This window comes from Diorhabda carinulata, chromosome 7 (genome assembly GCF_026250575.1).
Source record: "Diorhabda carinulata isolate Delta chromosome 7, icDioCari1.1, whole genome shotgun sequence".
NCBI lineage: Eukaryota > Metazoa > Arthropoda > Insecta > Coleoptera > Chrysomelidae > Diorhabda > Diorhabda carinulata.
In genome coordinates this window covers 18,328,342-18,348,461 of record NC_079466.1, presented here as the reverse complement: position 1 = coordinate 18,348,461, position 20,120 = coordinate 18,328,342, and the positions used below count along the sequence as shown (strand labels likewise).

At 32.7% G+C, this 20,120-nt stretch overlaps 1 protein-coding gene across 1 annotated transcript; it reads left to right on the top strand.

Moving 5' to 3' along the window:
* Nucleotides 1-1,197: 1,197 nt before the first annotated feature.
* Nucleotides 1,198-19,807, top strand: LOC130896280 (TIP41-like protein). Its single transcript, XM_057804273.1, has 4 exons — nt 1,198-1,512; nt 13,097-13,276; nt 14,258-14,477; nt 19,487-19,807. Exons 1-4 carry the CDS (start codon nt 1,334-1,336, stop codon nt 19,739-19,741), a joined length of 834 nt encoding a protein of 277 aa, XP_057660256.1. The 5' UTR covers nt 1,198-1,333; the 3' UTR covers nt 19,742-19,807.
* The last annotated feature ends 313 nt before the right edge of the window (nt 19,808-20,120 follow it).

The window sequence follows — 20,120 nt, the reverse complement described above, 5'->3', positions numbered from 1 at the left end:
GCTCTAAATTTTGTATATTACTTGAAAGCTTATTGCAGATGGAAAATATTGACATGAAATAGATCTAAAAACTATCAGTGAAGTCCTCTTAACCTTATAAACAAAAAAAAAATACAAAATCACTCTAACTAACGAAAAAACAAGACGGGTACATACGAGAAAATCGATTACTTAGGTACTCCACGGCTGCTACAAGGCATAATTTTTAAGTAAGTATCGTTTTGGAATTAAAAAAAGAGGTGCAAAGATATCGCAATCATTTTATTTTTACATGAAAGCCTGTACCTTAATCTACTTCTCTACATAATTTCCGTGAATATTGAGGCACTTGTCATAACGTGGCACCAGTTTTTGAATACCCTCCTCATAAAATTCTACCGTCTGACTTGTTAACCACTGTATCACAACTGTTTTGACTTCGTTATCGTCTTGAAGACGCTGACCGCACAGGTGTTTCTTCAAAGGGAGGAGGATCTAGAGTTTCCAATTGAAAAGATTTGATGAGATCTTTGGTCCGATTAGCCACATGCAGCAAAACGATACCCTTACTCAACTTGCCACGTCTTTTGTTCTGGATTGCACGACGCAGATTGTTCAATGTCTCTCAATAAGACGCTGCATTGATTGTCTCATTACGAGGCCGAAACTTCACTAGCAATACTCCTTTTCAGTCCCAAAAAACTGTGCACATGATTTTTCGGGCAGAAATTGTTTGCTTAAACTTCACATTTTTGGATGATGATGAATGTCGCCATTCCATGGATTGTTGTTTCAATTCTAGTGTGACGTAGGCCACCCATGTTTTGTCACCAGTAACAATTTGGTCTAAAAAATCTTCACCTTCATTGTGGTACCTCTCAAGGAAAGTCAATGCACTGGCGTAAGTGCGTAAATAAGAGATGTAGGTAACCAGCGCGCATGTGCGGAACGTCGACCTTGGGGTTGGGGCGGCGGAATCGCAAAACGGCACTTACTTAAAAAATATGCCTCGTACTTTAAACGCAGATCAGCTGTTTTCTTAGATTGCCCAATTGCCTCCGTACGAGTTATTTACCTTTTATTTGTTTGCTTCTCAACACTTTAACGTGAAGCTTAATAGATACGTAAGAATATAAGTGCAATGGTTTAAATGTACTACAATATTGAATCACGAAATATTAAACCTTTGTAGAACAACGGTAATAATTGTGAATACAAAAACAGATGGAGGCCAGAAGAATTAATGATATGGAAGAAGAAGACATAATGACACTTGACACTGAAAACACAGTTAAACTTCAAAGTGATTAATAATAAGTAGTACCTTAAGTTAATAATTTTTTTTTCAAACAAGATGTGCACTGTAAATAAAAATAATGGGGAAATTGAAATACACAGGTTACCAGTGAATTCTGAAGAGTATACAATAAATGACTGGACGATGAAATTTACAAAATCTCATATTCTTCATTCAATTTGTACAAATAATGATGCATGCAACTCTAAACCAGAAGAACGATGTCTACTTTGTTTGTAAGTTACATTTCAATTAAACATTTCCATAAGAAACAATAGGGAATAAAACAAAACCTGTTAGTTTCAGTAGTACTGTTTGTTTTGTGAAGGGTTTACATTATTTAACATAATGAAAGATAAATTAAAGTATAATAAAAAGCATATGATCCATAATTCATAATTTTAATATTTTAAAATATTTTGTTTTATATGTAGGTGTTTTAAGTGAAAAAATTCTTTTTGAATCAAATTCACTTAAAATTTTAAGTCATGTTCTCTCTTTAATTTCTACATTTCTCCATAATCAGCAACTTTATTGAATTTGATACTTTTTCCTGAATAAAGTGTTTCATTGCTCCCCAAATTAATTCTATTGGATTCAGTGTTTTCGGTTATGAATATTATTTTTTTCAATAAATTGGTTAAGCTGAGGCATACGTTCCAAGGCAAGAACACTATCTTTGGTAAATTTGGAATAATTTCTTTTGCTCATTTTGGCTGAGGCTTAATTGGCGCCAAGTTTAAATTGAATAATCAATTAGATATTAATTACTCTTCTTTACTAAACCTATTTTAGGTTTAGTAACGAAGAGTTGAAACATTTTTATATTGGTTTATTATATCTTTTTTATAACCATTTACATTGTTTATTTGCTGTTCAGGAGAGATACGGTGGGTCTTTAATTTTTTTAAAGTTTCAACCCGCGAATAAAAAGACAAGACGTTGTGTGTTAAAATGTACTTTGTGTTTAAGTTCTATTTTTTGCTCATCATATTTTTGATGAACATTCATTTCAAAGGTTGTACCTATTATAGAATATTATTAGCCATACCCTTAGATTTTGATTAAGATATACTTGTCTATGATATTTCTTTTATGTCATTATTGATTTTGATATCACACACTTAAGAAAAGTCAGGTAAATTATTCTATTTTTATCTCAATTTATATGTTTATTTATTCTGGTTACTGTTGATTAATTACACTATTAAAATGGCTACTAGTATAGCACATTTAAAATATAAACGAGCTGGTGTAAAAAGCTAGTTGACTCGTATAGAAAAATTTGTTGTTTCATTCAATGAAAAAGTCTATTTGATAGATAGTTTAGTTAGTCACTATCAAAATTATCAGATTTTGCAGTCTGAAATAACAGGTTTATCTGAAGTAGATGTTGATGGTAATTTAAGCTATCGTGGACTTGCTGAAGAAATTGAGCAGACAGATTCAAAATGTGTATAGCTAAACTGTACTTTACTTCAGAAAGGTATAGAGTAATAAAATCTCATTAGGTATGCAAAGGGACCACAGAGTGACCCAACGAATATTTAAGCCACTTTCATAATTTGGCATTGATTTAATTGTAAAATTAAAAAAATTCTTTTTTATCAAGTGCAGTAGTACCACCCGGTTTGGGGTCAATATATGGGTTTAGTCTATTGCTATCCATTTACAAACACTGAAAATAGTGTGCTAAAAGCGTGCCGGTAGGATACTTGTAAAAAGGATAGAATTTTATTTCAACAGAATAAAAATTAGACATTATATATATTATTAGGTACACTTATTGTTTTTTGAACATTATACAGAAATTAAATTATAAAAAATCATAATATTCTTTGTCATCTGAGGAACTGTTTTCTCCACTTGACGTTATAATTAACGGGTCAAAGGTCTGATCGATCAAGTAGTCAAGATCCCACATTTTCTCCTCTTCTTTAATGACATGCTGGACTGTTTTCCGCCAGTTCTCTGGTGTCACCTCCCTAATGGCTTGATCAAACAGTAGCTTAACGTCTTTCATTTTGAATGTCGTGTTATGTCTTATTACAAATCCTTTCACTTGCGCACATATAAGTTCTATAGGATCTAGTTCGCGATATATGTTTATATGTTTTTTTACTATATCTTCCACGGCGTATTTCATAAAACGATGCTTGTGTAAATTTGGTATAGCTAATAGCTCTTTTTTTATCAAATTATCTTTAAATTCAATACTTTTGTTGGTTGAGCAGTGAATAATTTCTTGTTTTCTCCAAGAGACAAAGTTACACTAGTTGTTCAAACGGTAGGCCGCTTACTTCAATACACTTATTACACTGTATTGTCATTGAAAAACATGTCTTTGAGAATAAATCTGGATGGTATTGAATGATTTCTGCCGTAGCTTGAATTTTAGCTATTAGGTCTTGTTCAGATTCGATCATTGTTTCATACACTAAGGACTTCAAATAGCTCCATATAAAAAAATCGATAGGATTTAAGTCACGTGATCTTGGAGGTCAAAAATTGGACCACCTCGACCAATCCATTTTTCTCTAAAACGTCTGCTTAAATAATTTCTTGCCGCTGTAGCAAAATGAACAGATGCCTCATCATGTTGAAACCACTTGTGTTGTCTAATATTTCTTCCAGATTTATTCTCAAAGACACGTTTTTCAATGACAAAACGGTGTAATAAGTGTATTGAAGTAAGCGGCCAACAGTTTGAACAACTATTGTAACTTTGTGAATTTTGTTATTGTTGTAATACAGTGCTGTTTAAATGTAAGTTGTGCTATTATTATTTATATTGCGAATTTTGTTATTATTGTAATGCATTTTTGTTTGAAATTGAGATTAGGAATAATTTTTATTTGTTTTAAAGTGCTTACGCTTAATCATTATTCAAAATTAAATAATTAATTAATCTGTAAATTCAACTAGGCCCGTAAGGATTCGTATTCCTATATAAAAATGAATCGTTTATTGAGATCTTTCTATGGTAGATCGTTGTCGGTCGAATATAGGAACACCACCCAGTATCTGACCACGCTAGAGTGGTACCACTGTCTTTGTTTTACAATCTATCGAATAAACTCAATTATTTAGCTTCACAAAGCTGTTGTTTGATATATTTCAGTCTCTTGTAAACGTAGTATAGGTTTTGATTTTTCCTCACATACTGATACTGGTTTTTCTCTTAACGATGTTACCTTGGAAAGGTATCAGGTATCAAATTAAATAATCTCTGTCCGAGATGTCATGTTTAACAAAAAGAATTGTACTTTCTATTATCGCTAGTACGTTCGATCCTTTAGTTATAGTAAACCTCTTGATGGTCATTGGAAAAATTATTATGCAATCTATTTGGCAAGCCCAGATAGACAGCTCAATTTCTGATAGTAATATTTTAAAACAATGGCAAAATTTCGACACCATCCTTTCTGAGCTATCACAGCTTCCTATTTGTCGACTTTTAGTAGACACTAAACATATTCTGAGAGTGTCATTCCATAGTTTGGTGATGTGAGCCTAGCCGCTTATGGCACTTCCATATATTTAGTAGTCCTTTACACTGATAACATTATTTTCTACACTTATAGCCTCGAAATTTCTTGTAAGTCGTCTCAAGAATAAACTTCCTGTTCCTAAATTAGAACTTTGTGCGACAGTTCTCCTATCTTTACTATGCTTGAAACCTCAGAAAATTTTCTCCTCTTATTACAGTTACGAATCTATAAATCTTTTGACCGACTCCTATGTTGCACTTAGATGGGTGAAATATAGGGCTAGTGATTTTTCTCAGTTTATATTTCGTCGGGTTATTAGCATACAAAAGAATAGTAGAGAGTAAGCTTAATACCGCTGATCCAATTTCACTGGGTAAATTTTCAAAAATAGTAAAAATTTTCTAACTTTTAAAGAGTTGTAGCCTATTTATTTAGATTTGGGTACAATATAACATAAGGAGGTTGTAAAAATCAGGCCCTCTTCTAGTTGAACTTCAACATTTCCTTACCCTTATACTAGGACAAGTTCAACAGGAACTTTTTCACAAGGAAATAGAACCCCTAGATAAAAATAAACCCGATTTAGATGAATCTTTGTTGCCTATATTTCTGAATGATAAACATACAATTCGAGTTGGAGGTCGGTTACAAACTTCGTACATAAATTATGGCCAAAAATTCCCTATTTCACCATACACTAATGATATGATAATTGACCGACTAATAGAGCAGGAACATGCCAGGCTAGGACATTCTGGTCTACTTAATGTTTCAGGAAATCTTAGGCAACGATTTGCGCAATCAATAGTGTGCTATCCAAGTGTGTTTCTTGCTATCGCTTTAATGCACAATTCACTTCGCAAATAATGTCTCCATCATCTGGAGACATTGGTACTCTCGAGAGCACAAACTGAATCGATTCTAAATAGTCGTCCTTTATACTCCAATTTTCACAAAATGCGCGTTTCTTAATTGCGATAATCAATTTTCAAAGTGTTTTCCTACTCGGTTGGCTGAAGGCACTATCACAACCACAACTAAGAAGTGATAACAAAGCGCCATCAATGGCAGTCTTGCGACTCCTACTAGAGTGTGAATACGCCTCCACTAGCAGTTTCCTCACTTCTCCTTTGGTTGAACGCTCTAACACGACCACCACTGAGATGTGAATACTTAACGCACTCAGCTGCAGTTTTCTCAACCCACGAAACCTAAAGCTCTGCGGTTGGGAACAGCAATCCCACAAACTATCCTCAGATTCTAACCTGAACGGTCCGGCGGGGTCTCCAGCAGTTGCTGCCATCACTTCTACTGACCTACCTCTCACAATTCAATGAGTTATATCGGCTTACCTGAGTTTCTCCCACTTAAGTTCGGAGGGACTGGTGCAGAAACTCTTTACGTACTTAGTAAAATTTCGGTCACTTAGTCTGCTCCGGGTCTTGTCTTTGCTGTAGACTGCGTGGTGTACGGGCTGCTGGATTTTTCGAGAACTGCCTTTTCTTTTACAAATATTGAGACGACTACCGGTATTTCCCTTCTACCAATCCGCTGGATCGACGCGGTTTCGACTTCCCTTTTCGCCTTGGTACCATCTCTTTTATTGTTGTAAGCGCTTCATTTCCTCCACTACTTCAAAGGACATGAAGGCTGATGGTTTTGAAGAAAATAATAGAATTGTCCACAACCAAGTGGTTAAAAAAAATTAACAAATTTGGCTATAGAAATGTATTCTTCGTGTTCCCTTCGTGGAGAAAAATTAAAAAATATGAAATTGCAGAAAATTTTGGAATAAAGGTGGTTGGATCTCCAGCATATCATTGCGAACTAAACCCGATCGAACTGGTATGAGCACAGATAAAGGGAGCACTTTCAAGAAACATTCATTTTTTTGAAATAATTGATGTTAAACAGATGTTTTTGGAAGTTGTGAATAATGTGAAGCCTGAAAACTGGGAATAAGCAGTTAATCATACGATTGAAGAACAATGTGAAAGCTGGACAATATTACTAAAGACATAATCGATTCACTCATGCTGTAATTATTGCTTGAAATAGTTCATCTTCTGATTTAAATTTGTTGAACTAACTCAACTTATACTACTGAGTTTTCATATTAAAATTATTATTTATGAGCGTAAGGCTGTTTAAAAATCAAAATTTAAAGCCCTATTTATATAACCAGTTTGACACAATGTTTTTCATACCTTGTGAAGAAATGACACATTTAGAAAAAATTGCACTTTTGTATTATTTTTATTATTATTCTGTGACAACTAACTAACTAACTGCCTGACATGTTTTTAGAATTTATACATAATGGGTGCCATAATTCCTCCCTGAAGTTTCAGCTTTCGTGGGGTGCAGCTAAGGAAGGTAAACATCTTCGGACAGGCACATGTGAAATCTTATTCCTTATCCTTAAATAATAAGAGACTCTCATTAAATTTTCAAAAATTGGTATATTGTTTATTTTTAGTTTTAAAGGCATTCGATCTTCATTGACATTACTTTATAATTTTTCCCAAATTTTGAACATTTCACTAGGTTTTATTAAACTAGAGTGAATGATCCCAGCCTTTGCAAATGATACTGAATTTTCTATACCTTGTAATATTGAATCAAGCAGTTCGCACAAGCTTAAGATTTGAAAGGTTACGTCCGTTACGAAGGTATTGGTTTCAAAATTAGATTGATTTCCTATATATGAATCGATTGTTTACAATTTGCGTTTTAATATAAATTGATTATGGTTTATTTGTTGAATACTCTTATTAAAGATATTTCTACAGAATTTTGAGTTTTTATTTTATGACCTTTCTCCGTCACCAGAGTCTGAGTTTCCTCCTAATAGTTTTAAAAATTGAACGGAGGCCATTGATTAACCCTCGTTTGGTTATTTTTTCATGGTGTATTAATTCTGTTAATTTTGTTTCTATTTTTCTTTCTGCAAATTTTAAGAAATGTTTGTGATTAGTTATTTCTTCCTTACAAATTTTGTTCCTCATTACAGTGTCAAAAATCTGTATATGCTTATTTTTATGAAGTTATGAAATCATTTAACTATGGGATTTACATCATAATAATAAAATATCGAGTTACTATATTCCTTTACTTTTGCGGTGCCGAGCTTCACGGGTAGTAAACTGCTCGAGTTATCTTGGAGGTTTATTATTTCTTTGAATCCTAGGAATCCGGGTAACCTGGAATGATAATCACGTGTCAAAAGAATATACACTGGATATCGTTTATAACGACCTTCAATGGACCAGGCACATTTGGTCGCTATAGCCGATCGTCGTTATAACCGATCATGACATCTACATTAAGCAAATGTGAAATAGGAATTTTGTTAAATCAATTACACATTGTCAACATAATAATAATAGAATTTTTTATTGATAATGATATAAAACTTAATTTTTTAAAATAATTAACATAAATAAAAGGAAAATCAATTTCGAGCTGAAAAGTAATCGGTAATAACTTTTTGTTTTTTACATTTTTTTAGATAAAACTCGCGCGAAATTTTTTTTTCGATTTCAACAAGTCCAGATTTTATATTCTGAGTACAAAATTGATTGTCACACATCACAAATTTCTTCAAAAGTTGTGCCGCCCTCAATGCGTCGGTTAACGGTGGGATGTCAAGTTGTTCTTCTTCATCCTCTTCTCCATTGTCGGTTTCAATATCGGCGTCAAGTTCATTGATAAGGTCCTCATCACTAATATCTTGTTCCGTGTGGAGACCCTCGTCAATTTTTGCATAGTCTGCTAAGACATCTTTATTTATTAAGGTTGGCAGTTCTAAGGATTCGGACCACGGCAAAAACTCAGGTTCATCCAGTGCGTTAGTTTCGGCTGGTTCTGACGGTTGTTCCTCATTTTGATTTCCCAGCACACCAGAATGTTTGAAACAATTTGTGATTGTTGTCGCAGGTACATCTTCCCAAGCTTGGTGGACCATTATAATAGCATCAAGGATGCTAATTTTTGTTTCCCGATTTTCCTCCACATCTTGAAGAAACCGTAAAACAAGCTGCTTTCTGAAATTGGTTTTAATCTTCTGTATTATCCCTTGGTCCATTGGCTGGAGAACGGACGTTGTGTTAGGTGGTAAAAATACAACCTTTATAAATTCAAAATCTCTCAAATTAATATGAGAAGGGCAATTATCGATGAGTAGCAAAATCTTTCTGCGCTTTTTCTTCAATTCCTTGTCCCAGTCTAAAAGGAATTTATTGAACAGATCGGTTATCATCCAGGCTTTCTGGTTATTGTAATAATCGACTGGCAAATTTTTTACATTTTTGAAGCAACGCGGGTTCTTAGACTTTCCTATCACGAAAAGCTTACGTTTTTCTGATCCACTCATGTTTGCAGCAACTAAAACAGTTATCCTTTCTTTCGAAAGTTTCCCGTTTGAACATTTTTCTCCTTTGAAGTGAAGGGTACGGTCAGGCGTAAGTTTATAAAATAAACCTGTCTCATCAGCGTTGAATACGTCACTATCACTGTAGCCTTCTCGAATAGTAGGCCAAACTTTGGATAGCCAATCATCAGATGTTGCCGATGGGACTCCCGCGGCTTCCCCACTAAGTTTTTTAAAAACAATGGCATGCCTAACGCAAAACCGTTGGACCCAACTTCTGGAAATAATTTCTTCCGATTCCCTGGAACTACGGGGGATAGATTTTAAAAAATCATTCGCTTTTGCTAGCAGAATTGGGCCAGAGATCGGAATATTACGACTGCGTTGGATTTTGAACCATTTCAAAAGTAACTGATCCACATTCTCGTTAGTGGAATTACGGAGTTTCTTTTTTTTTAATGAATCCCCTTTTTGAACAATGTCTTTTATCTCTTCTCTTTTTTTCCAAATGGATGATATTGTAGAGTGACTCACCTCTAATTCTTTTGCTAGGCTGACGTTCGTTTCTCCATTCTCTAGACGGCAGCAAATGAGGTATTTCTCCTCCAACGTAAAAGTTTTTCTTTTAAACATGATGTTCACAAGTTACCACACAGAGTTGCACCTTTGAATGTTAAAGTTAAACTACATAAGCAAAGAGTGAACAGTCAGAAAAGTCCCCACCACTTCAAAACCCGATCGAAAAAGGTTTCCTAGAAAAATTAGGGATTTTTGTACGCAATTTTCTCCTTATGAATTACTGGTAAACAGCCAGAAAAGTCCTCACCAGTTTAAAACCTGATTTTCTATCAAAAGGGGTTTCCTAGAAAAATAAAGGCTTTTGTAGACAATGTCTCCTTACGAATTACAGGAACGGCGTCGCTAAAACCGATCTTTTAATTTGGTGGGTCTTACCAAAATGAGTTGTTATAACCGATCAGTCGTTATAACCGAGATCGTTATTTCCGATCAAAAATGCGTTGCTAAGGCTTGTAGAATCACGGGTCCGGAAAATATGGTCGCTATAACCGATACGTCGTTATAAACGATATCCAGTGTATTCTTTTTAAGGTGTTTTATGTAACTCATGTGAACTTTAATTGATTTAATACTAACCGGGTTAAGAAATTTATTTGCTTTTTTTGTCTCTTTCTTTTTTATAAAAATCTTTTGATTTGGTACGAATATTTCAGGACTTTCTGAGTTTTTAACTGTTATTTCTAAACGATTGCCTTTTTGATTAGAAATCGATGTGATTTCGAATGGTTTATTTGCAGTCGGAGTCAAATTCATTTCAAAGTTTCCGAGATGTCTATCATATTTGCACTGATGGCATATTTCACACTCATTGATAAATGTTTGAATAGATTTTTTCATTTATGGCCAATAATACTTTTCCTTGAAGGGTTTCATTAATTTCACGGTAGTTTGATTTACTTTCGTAATAATGTTTTATTTTCTCTTTCAATATCGTCCTTGCTTATGACATCTAGTAAGCTGAACCAAGAACTATATATAAGGGGGGTGTTCCGGTAATTCAAACCTTAAATCACGAATTTTTTGCATGACATGAGATTTGTGTGCAGGGGCGTTGTCCTGCAAAAACAAAACATCTTTGGATAGTTTTCTTTTCTCTTTAATCTTTTCCCGTAAAATGGTCAAGTAATGTCGAATAGTAATCTCCAGTTATTGTTTCTGGATCGTAGAAATGTACTGAAGTCTCATCCATAGTAACAATTCGATTTAAGAAGTCTATATCGTTTTCAAATCGAGCACAGATCGAACTTGATGCTTCTACCCTTGCACGCTTTTGGTCAACATTCTAACATTTTGCAGCAATTTTTCTCAGGTCCAAATTGACGTGAACTATATGATGAACGCTTTCGTATCAAAAATTCAGTGCTTCATATATCCGTTTTAACCCAATTCGACGTTCTGATAGAATCATGTCATGAACTGCATCGATATTTTCAGAGACTGACGCATTTGAAGGACATTGATCGCCAAGGGTATTAAGCATATCTTCGTAAATCTACTTACCTCTTAATCCTTTTAAATACAGGTACTTGATGATGGCTCGATACTCCAATTTTTCGATTTTCACAATTTCGGTGGACATCTTTTTTCTTTTAATTTATTGCGTAACTCTCGTTCACTTTTTTGACGTCAAACTTTACACTGACACTTCTAATAAGTTATTGTTGGTTGCTATGGTAACGCAATATTTTGTTAATACATGAAACTGGTCTAGGCTAACTATAGTCTATTTCAGAAATGTATAGAGCAATAAAATGGGGAATTCCCTCCAGTTCGGCTCAATTTCGGTGTCGGCCATGGGTGTAGGTCCTATAGAACTTATATGGGCGCAAGTGAAAGGATTAAGCCGTTAAGGAGGGGAACTGGCGAAAAGCTGACCAGCATGTTATTAAAGAAGAGAAGAAAATGTGGGATCTTGACTACTTGATCGATCGGACCGTCGACCCGTTAATTATAACGTTAAGAGGAGATGACAGTTCCTCAGATGACGAAGAATATCATGATTTTTTATTATTTAATTTCTGTATAATGTATTTTTTGTATAATGTTCAATAAAATCTACTGGGTAGATCATTTGCATTGCGAATAAGTCATTTGTGAATAAGTTTCATAATGAAACAAATAGTTAACAGCATCATTTGCTATGCAAACATGCTTGATATAATTATGTTCTCCTCAACCGCAGAGCAACCGAGAGTTTTCTACCACGTATATGTTAAAGTGGCATTTTCCAGTCTTTGTGGGCGCTATGGATGATAGGAAGATAAAAACCCCTAAAACCAGTGGCTATACTTTCTTTGTAATAGTATATTGTACAGCGACCGAGTAATGATGATATTACTCTCGAATTAAATACTAACATAATTCATTAATAGTTTTTCACAACAGGATAATTATACTTAATAGTAATATCGTTAACACTTTGTATGTACAATTATTTCCAAAATTGGTTTTCTTATGCTAACAATTATTTATGATGTAGTTGATTTCCACCTTTTTAGTTTTTTCACAGCTGTAATGTCGCTACCCTCCGCACCCACATATTTCTGCCGCTGATCGTCGAAATGAATGTGCCGCGTAAAGTTCGGGATCTTTGAGTTTTAGAAACATACCAATTTATTTGTCCGTAGCAGCCAATACATGATAATTTTCCTTGAAAAGTTGTCTTTCTTGTGGTCGAGATTCACGTCGGTTTGAGCGTAGGTTGTACACACGCTTAAAGCTCGGCGTCTAACGACTAATGTCTGCGCTATCCAACTTTTTCACCAAAACTCTTTGTAAACAACGCATATTGACGTCCGATTGCGTGACATGTCATCTGATAGATACACCGGGGCTTTTTGCAGCCACTGATAATTGATAAGGTGTTTGAGTCAGAATCTAAAGCAAAATTGGAATTGTTAGAACTTGCTGAATTGAACAATTATGTTTTTGTATACCACATAAATTCTTACATCAAAAGTACCCTTGAAATTCCTCTTTTTACAAACCAACAATATTCGAGTTAAGTTACTAGTTTTCAACTAAAAGTCTCAATATTTTCGAAGTATCTTGATAAATTATTGAAACGAACCGATTGATATATTCCCTAATACTCTTAACATGTTGTAATGACTGCGCTACTTAATTTTCCACACTCGGAAAAACCTTTTTTTTTAACATTATTTATTTAAAAAAGTATTTAGATGCAAAGGGTATTCTAGTTTCCATTAAAAACTAAACAACATGAAGGTTAAATATACAATATAAGTAAAGAACAAGTTGTAACAGAATATACAATGTATGACGTTTTTAATACATACTGATTCAGAAATACATTTATTGAGTATCGAGTAATTTGAAGTATGTAACAAACATATTAATATATTATTCTTTCTACAGATATAATAATGAACTTGAACTACCTCATTTGCCCGAAATGGTATTTCCAAATAATCGTTTAACAGTTTGTCACAAATCAGGTCTCACCTTAGATTTTAATGCATTGGATGCGTTAAAACAAGTTAGTAATGGGAAACAATATATACAGGTAGCTCATTCGGATACATGGAAGGAATCCAGGTTAGTGAAGTATTCTATTTAACTATGGTATGCATCTCAAAATATACCAATATTAAGAAATGTATCCGTTTTGGCGAATAGTAAAAAAGTATCTGAAAATCATGGGCGGTAAAAGAAACAGAACAGATGACTCTCTGAAGAGGTTTTTGGTGTGTGCATACCGGTGGTTTCCAGCCACCTGTACAAAAATCCGTCTCCAACTCTTCTGCTAATTAGACATTTGATGAGACCATCGAATAATGCATGCATATAAATTACAAAAAATATTAATTTCTATAAACACAGTAATAAAGTAAGTAACAACTAATTTATGTTAATGTAAAACAGAGAACGTATTACACGTCTACCGAAATAAATATAAGTTTTTAAGAGTGTTAGGAATGAAATAAATGAATGGCAGATCTGGTCGATTACTTTCAAAGTTTTTCTGGTATTTTCAAAATTGTCTACCACAATGTTAACCACGCGATAAAAGTCTGTCGTTGTTATACTCCAATAGTAATAATAATACATTTTCAAATTTCAAAGCGGCAGACATGGTCAAATGGATTTAAAATCCTCCAAAAATCATACCTGTCTTACCTGGTGTTCTATTTGATGGAATTATATGAAATGATGAAACAACAAATATCACTATTGATAGTTCCATGTATACTGAATCAATTTTATGAATTACATTTATATAAATAAAGTGGGGGCTTAAACTTCTACGCCAACTCTTATTTTTGTGAAAATGGCAACACCTAATACATGAAACCTTATTCAAAGTTTACCTATTTTTCCATGTAGCATGTACTTAATCAATTCAAAAAATCGTACGTTGGTTTTGTTTAACTACTTTTGGGACATAGACATAATTTTAGGTGTCACCATTTTTGTACTCTAAGAGACCGTATAAATATAGGTGACACCTCGTATAAGTTGTTTTTGTTTGGCAATAAATTGTTTTCTGTTAATAACATTATTTGTACATATTTGTAGATCCGCAGAAAATTTGGAGGAAAAAATCAAACCATTTGATTGGACTTTTAGCTCCAATTATAGAGGAGGCCTGTCAAATGTGCATACTATTACTGAAACGGAAGAGAGAATTGATATTGAGAGATTAAAACAGAAAGAAAAAATTTTATTTTATCAGGAACTAATGTTGTACGAAGATGAATTACATGACAACGGTATTTCGTCGTGTACAGTTAAAATTGTAAGTTCATAATTCAGTTGTTTGTATATAAAATACAACCCATGTAAGTCTTCCATCACCTGACTCAATATACGATTTATCGAACACATATTTCCTTCACAAGACAACTACAAGACATTCCTAATAGTTTCTTTAAATTGGCATAATAATCGTAAAAAGCGACAACGATATAATTGACGCAATGACCGTACTAAAAGTTGCATTTGACGTGAACTTTGTTTACTGAATTGTTTTTGGCGAATATTTGGATTGAACGTGTATTTATTGTTGAAACCAGTTCTTTTGAGAACTAATTTTACGCTTTATTTAATTTCACATCGGTAAGTACGAATATTATGAACTTGTAAACTTTTGACATTTTATAACACCTAAAATGCCGTGCGAAGGGATGATTACAATGTTTATATTAGTCTGTAAATATAGTGTCTATATTTTTGTACAATTCATATATTTCTGTAGTTATTTTCAGAAAAAGGCTGGAAAACAACTCAATCCATGAGCACAAGAGTTTATTATAAATTTGATTGAATATTTTGAGATGGAGAAAAACAATGGTGGAGTTTTCAACCTCTTTCATCTGTTCTGGAGGTATCATACTAAAGTTAACATCTATTTAAGGACGTTTAAATTGTATGTATGTACAATACAAAGTAAATAAATACATATGTGAACCAATAATACAATACCGTCCCATGTTCTTAAGCACTAGATTAAAAGCTTACACTTTAATTAAAATTAAGCACATAGCACATGTAGTATTATCTATATAGTTGCTTATGGAGATGTAGCAAAAATTCTTAGAAAACAGGTAATTTTAATGTGTGAGTATACAGATTGGATTATTTCAAACTTTTTATTTTTTAGAGAAACATGTCACTGTCAAAACCATAAATGACGAACAAAGAATAAGGCAATTCCTTCTATTGGACCTCTTTATAGGTGTTATTGAAACATTTAAATTTAAATATAAAAAGAAAGACAACAGAAGAGCATTAATAGAATGAAAAAATATTGCTAGCCAAAGAGCAGGTTTCCTTCAAAAATATAGAGAAAAACGTGATAGTATAATTTCAAGACAAGTTATATTTGTAGATGGAACATGCCAAAGAAAACAAATTAAGTTCTTGGCAGGACAATAAATGTTAAAAGTGTGCGTGGACCAGGAGGTTACGACAGCAAATGTTTTATTATTGTTCATAGAAAGGATTCGTATGAATAGCAGTTTAGTGTATTCCTGTAAATAATCGTCATCAAATTCCATGGTGAAATGAACGGCGAAATATTTACAAAGTGGATTGCGGCACAGTTAATTCCTAATTTAGATTAATCGTCGTTAATAGTAGTGAACAATGCGTCTTACCATACGAGCCCTGTCCCATTTCAGTAGGCCCAATTGAAAAAAATTACTTTTATTGCTTTTTTAGCTATTAAAAACCGGCAAATTGTTTCGTTCTATAAACATTTTAGATACTTTTACAGGAGTTACAAGTCTTAACATATGTTATTACAAACCAAAAAAACAAAAACCAAATGTAATCAGAAAAGCTTAAATATTAAACATACTTTTAAAAGTTACCATTGCGTAACATCCCCTTTATTTTTAATAACAGCTATAATTCTTTGAGGCATGGCATTATTAAATTCTGGTAGTATCCGGGAGTAAAATCATCCCAAATTTCTTGTAGTCTTTTTTTTTAATTCCATGAAAGTTCTAACTGGATTTGCACGCAACTGCTTTTTCATTTCATGCCAAAGTGTTTCTATTGGTGATAAATCTGGACTACTTGAAACCCACTCTAAAAGTGGAATATTGTTGTTTGAGAACCATTTTAAGGCCTTTTTTGACTTATGGCATGCTGCTCCATCTTGCTGAAAAATAAAGGCTTTCCCAGCGGTTAATGTTACTTCTCTTGTTGGCAACAATGATTTTTTTAACATATCCAGGTACTTTTCAGTATTGACAATTCCGTTTATGAAATGCAGTTTTCCCACTCCGAGCACCACACCATGACAGATGTCGGAAATTTTACTTTCCGCTTCAAAGAATCTGGATGAAAAGCTTAATTTTTTTGTCGAATAATTCTACTTCGATCGTCACCCACGTAAACTTCAAAACGAGACTCATCACTCCAATGTATACAGCTCCACTGTACAAAACTCTAATTTTTATGCTCTTTGGCCCATTTAAGTCTATTTTTCTTTTGGATTGAGTCAATAGAGGCTTTTCTTTGGCCTATGTAAAAAAAATTTAAATTTAGAAAAATATGCATTAAACTAAGGTGTTACAAAATTCACTTTGTATGTTCGAATTCCTAATTTTTGAGCCTCTCTGTGACATGTGGATCTTGAAACCCGCCTACCCACTGCATTACTCCAAATTACACTTAGTTGACCATAGTTAGCACGTCTGTTTTGTTGAATTATGAAGTCTTAAGGCTACCACCCTACTATTGCGAACTTATTTGGGCCAACACATATTATAAGTATATTGTAGTCCTTAGTAAGTGGAAAATTGTAGTGTTAGGGATAATTGTGTGAGGCATATAGAAAAAATAATTGAAGACTGGAGAACGGAATTTAGTGAGTATAGATATTGAACAAGTATTAATAAATACTGGTGAAGACAGGTCAATTTATGACACAAATTTGAAACTACTAATACTTCTACTAATATAATTTTAATTTAATTTAGAGGATATCCACTTGATAGATTAAATATAACGTTACATTTGTGAACTACATAAATAAGTACCCACTTATACAGGGTGATTCATTAAGAATGTCCAATCTCTGAACTGTAGATTCTAGACCTCAAAATATGATGATTCTGCTTAACATGCCTTATGCAAATATTGCTAGTTTCCGAGATCGTTACGAAAACGGATCATAAAGTGTATTGAAGTAAATGGTGGTGGGCATTTTGAGCATTTGCTTTGAAGTTTTTTATTTTTGTTTACAAATTTGTTATTGTTACATATTTAAGGAATAATAAAATTTTTTTATGAAAAAATTAAAATTTATTGAACTTTTTATAAGCAAATAACTCGATAACCGATTGAGTTACACCAATCAAAGAAGAGTAAATTTTTTTTTGTAGAATTTAACGCTTTTTAATATTTTTTTATTATTTTCGTTGCAAGTTTAGCCCAAAAAAAATTTACTTTGATTTAAGTAACACAAACAAGTGTAACCAGTGCCCTCTAATAGCAATGTTAAATTAGAGTGCAAATTATAATTCCTCATGCCAAAAAACGTAAAATTGCCAATTTTCAATGAGAAATTGTGAAAACATAAAAAATTATTGCGAAAATCAAAATTTAAATCTTGAATTCGGAACTCGGAAACTAGGAATATTTGCATGAGGCATGTTGAGCAGAATCATCATATTTTGAGGTCTAGAATCTACAGTTCATTGGACAGACAGTTTGGACATTCTTAATGAAATACCCTGTATATATGGCTGTGTATGTGTGTGTGTGTGTATTCTAATATATAGTAGTAGTACATTGCAGTATATAATTTCTTATTTTTTAGACCTTTTGATATGTTTATGCTTCTAAATGCTCTCGATTTTATGTCTCTTCTGATTTAATATTAGTTTCTTTTATAATTTTTTTAAAGACAGATGAAAATTCCAAGTGCAGTGTTTCTCTCGACTCCTTTTTCGTATAGTCTTTCTATTATATTCTATTGGTTGCCTTTTTTTCCTGAATTCTTTTATACTTCTCTTTGTGTTCCTTCTATTATTTGATATCTTGTAGAACACTGAAGTGGTCTATATCTTTCGCTATTTCTATATTCCCATTTCTTGTGGATTGGAACTAGCAAATTTTCTTTTATTCTTGTGGTATTGTTTTGGACCTTAATGCTTCCTTCATCATCTCCCATAATCATATCTTGCCTTCTCCCAGATATTTCACCTTTTTGGATTTATCTTCGCTACTCCGCTTGCTTTGTTGATTTTGATTCTCTGTATTGCCTCCTTGACTTCTTCATAGCTGATTTCTTCCCCATTTGCATTTTCTCTTTCTTCTTTCCCATGATGTATGTTTGGTCTGCTCTTTCTATGAATTTCTTCGCGTAAAAGGATTGCCATATATTTAATATTTCTTTAGGTTTTGTTTTAAGTTGGTTTTCTATATATCTTCAATTCCTTTTATTTCATTCTGACTCTCTCAATGCTTTTATGCTATTCCAGAATGTAAATTTTCTGAAATATTTAAAAAACATTATATTAAGATACCGTACAGTGAAACCTTCAATATCAAATGTATTTATACTAAAATCAGAGAGAAAACTTATAAATTGGCTAAAATATGTAATAAAATTTCTTGTTTACATTATGATAAAAAATAAATTGTTCAGTCTCAGAGATCACTCACAAATCATATAACCTCTCACATAAGTGACAGAAAATTATATCCCGTTAGATGTTCGTTTGCATTATCCGTTTTCTATGAAGATATGAAGATTCTATCAATTATGAATCTGTCAAAATATTGGCAATTCATAATAAGTACAACACCCGTCTGTTTTTAGAAACAACATATATTGCTCGAAATAATCAGTGTATTAATGAAAAATTTAAAGTTCAATTGACTATGCGTGTGAGGCGGAGAAACACCTAAACTATTTCTCCAAAAGCTGTATAATAAAATATGAAGTATAACCTGCCAATTTTTACGTAGACATTCCGACAAGAATTGTACAGAAATATTACATTAGTTTTATGGATTTACTATTGTCTAATTACTGATACGATTAAATATACAATTTATATGGATGGAAAAATTTATTTGAAAATATTTTCAACTTTAAATCTCTTTCGAATAATAATGATTTTTTTTCAATATTTCAGATAATAATAGTAGTTTTAATTTAATATTCTTCTGTTTCAAGGAATATTTCTAAGAAATTATATAATCAATCAACTGCATTTTAAAACATGTTTTCAATTCATATCAAAAGGTAAATATGATTTTGTTAATTTACCGTACTTATTTTTTTAGAGGGTGATGCCGAGCTCATTTTTCATTCTGTTAAGATTTTTTTTGAGAGTAGACAATGTGATGGTACGAGTAAATGATACAAGATTGTTTCACGATTTTACGACAAACTATTTACTACGCGAATATACCAATAAGGAATGCGGGATAAAAGAATTGAATTTACCTTTGACTATGTTTGGTGATCCAAATTTATTGTCACCACATATACCTTTAAGGGAATCCATATATGAAAAAATTATAGTTCCATCAATTTAATCATGCATTCTATTATAAATTGATTTTTATTTGTATTTTTTATCAATAAACTATACTTCTTTTAAATGTCTTTTACTTTTCGGTAAATATATAGGGATGAAAGTAAACGGAAAATAGGGAGTGAGTCAAAGCGTGTAGAATACGGGAAAAGGCATATGAAGTTGAGGAAAGAAAAAAGAACAGATATGAAGAAACATGAAAAGAAATGGATGTATAGAAGGAATAACATTTAGATATGGAGTGAATATTATACGAGGACATAAATTCCGAGTTGAACCGCTTTTCAAATGACTGTTTTCTTTTGAAAACCTTTTTGCTTCATGAATTAATGGTGAGGTTCATAAATACTGTAATTTGTTTTAGGTATAACAATATTTCT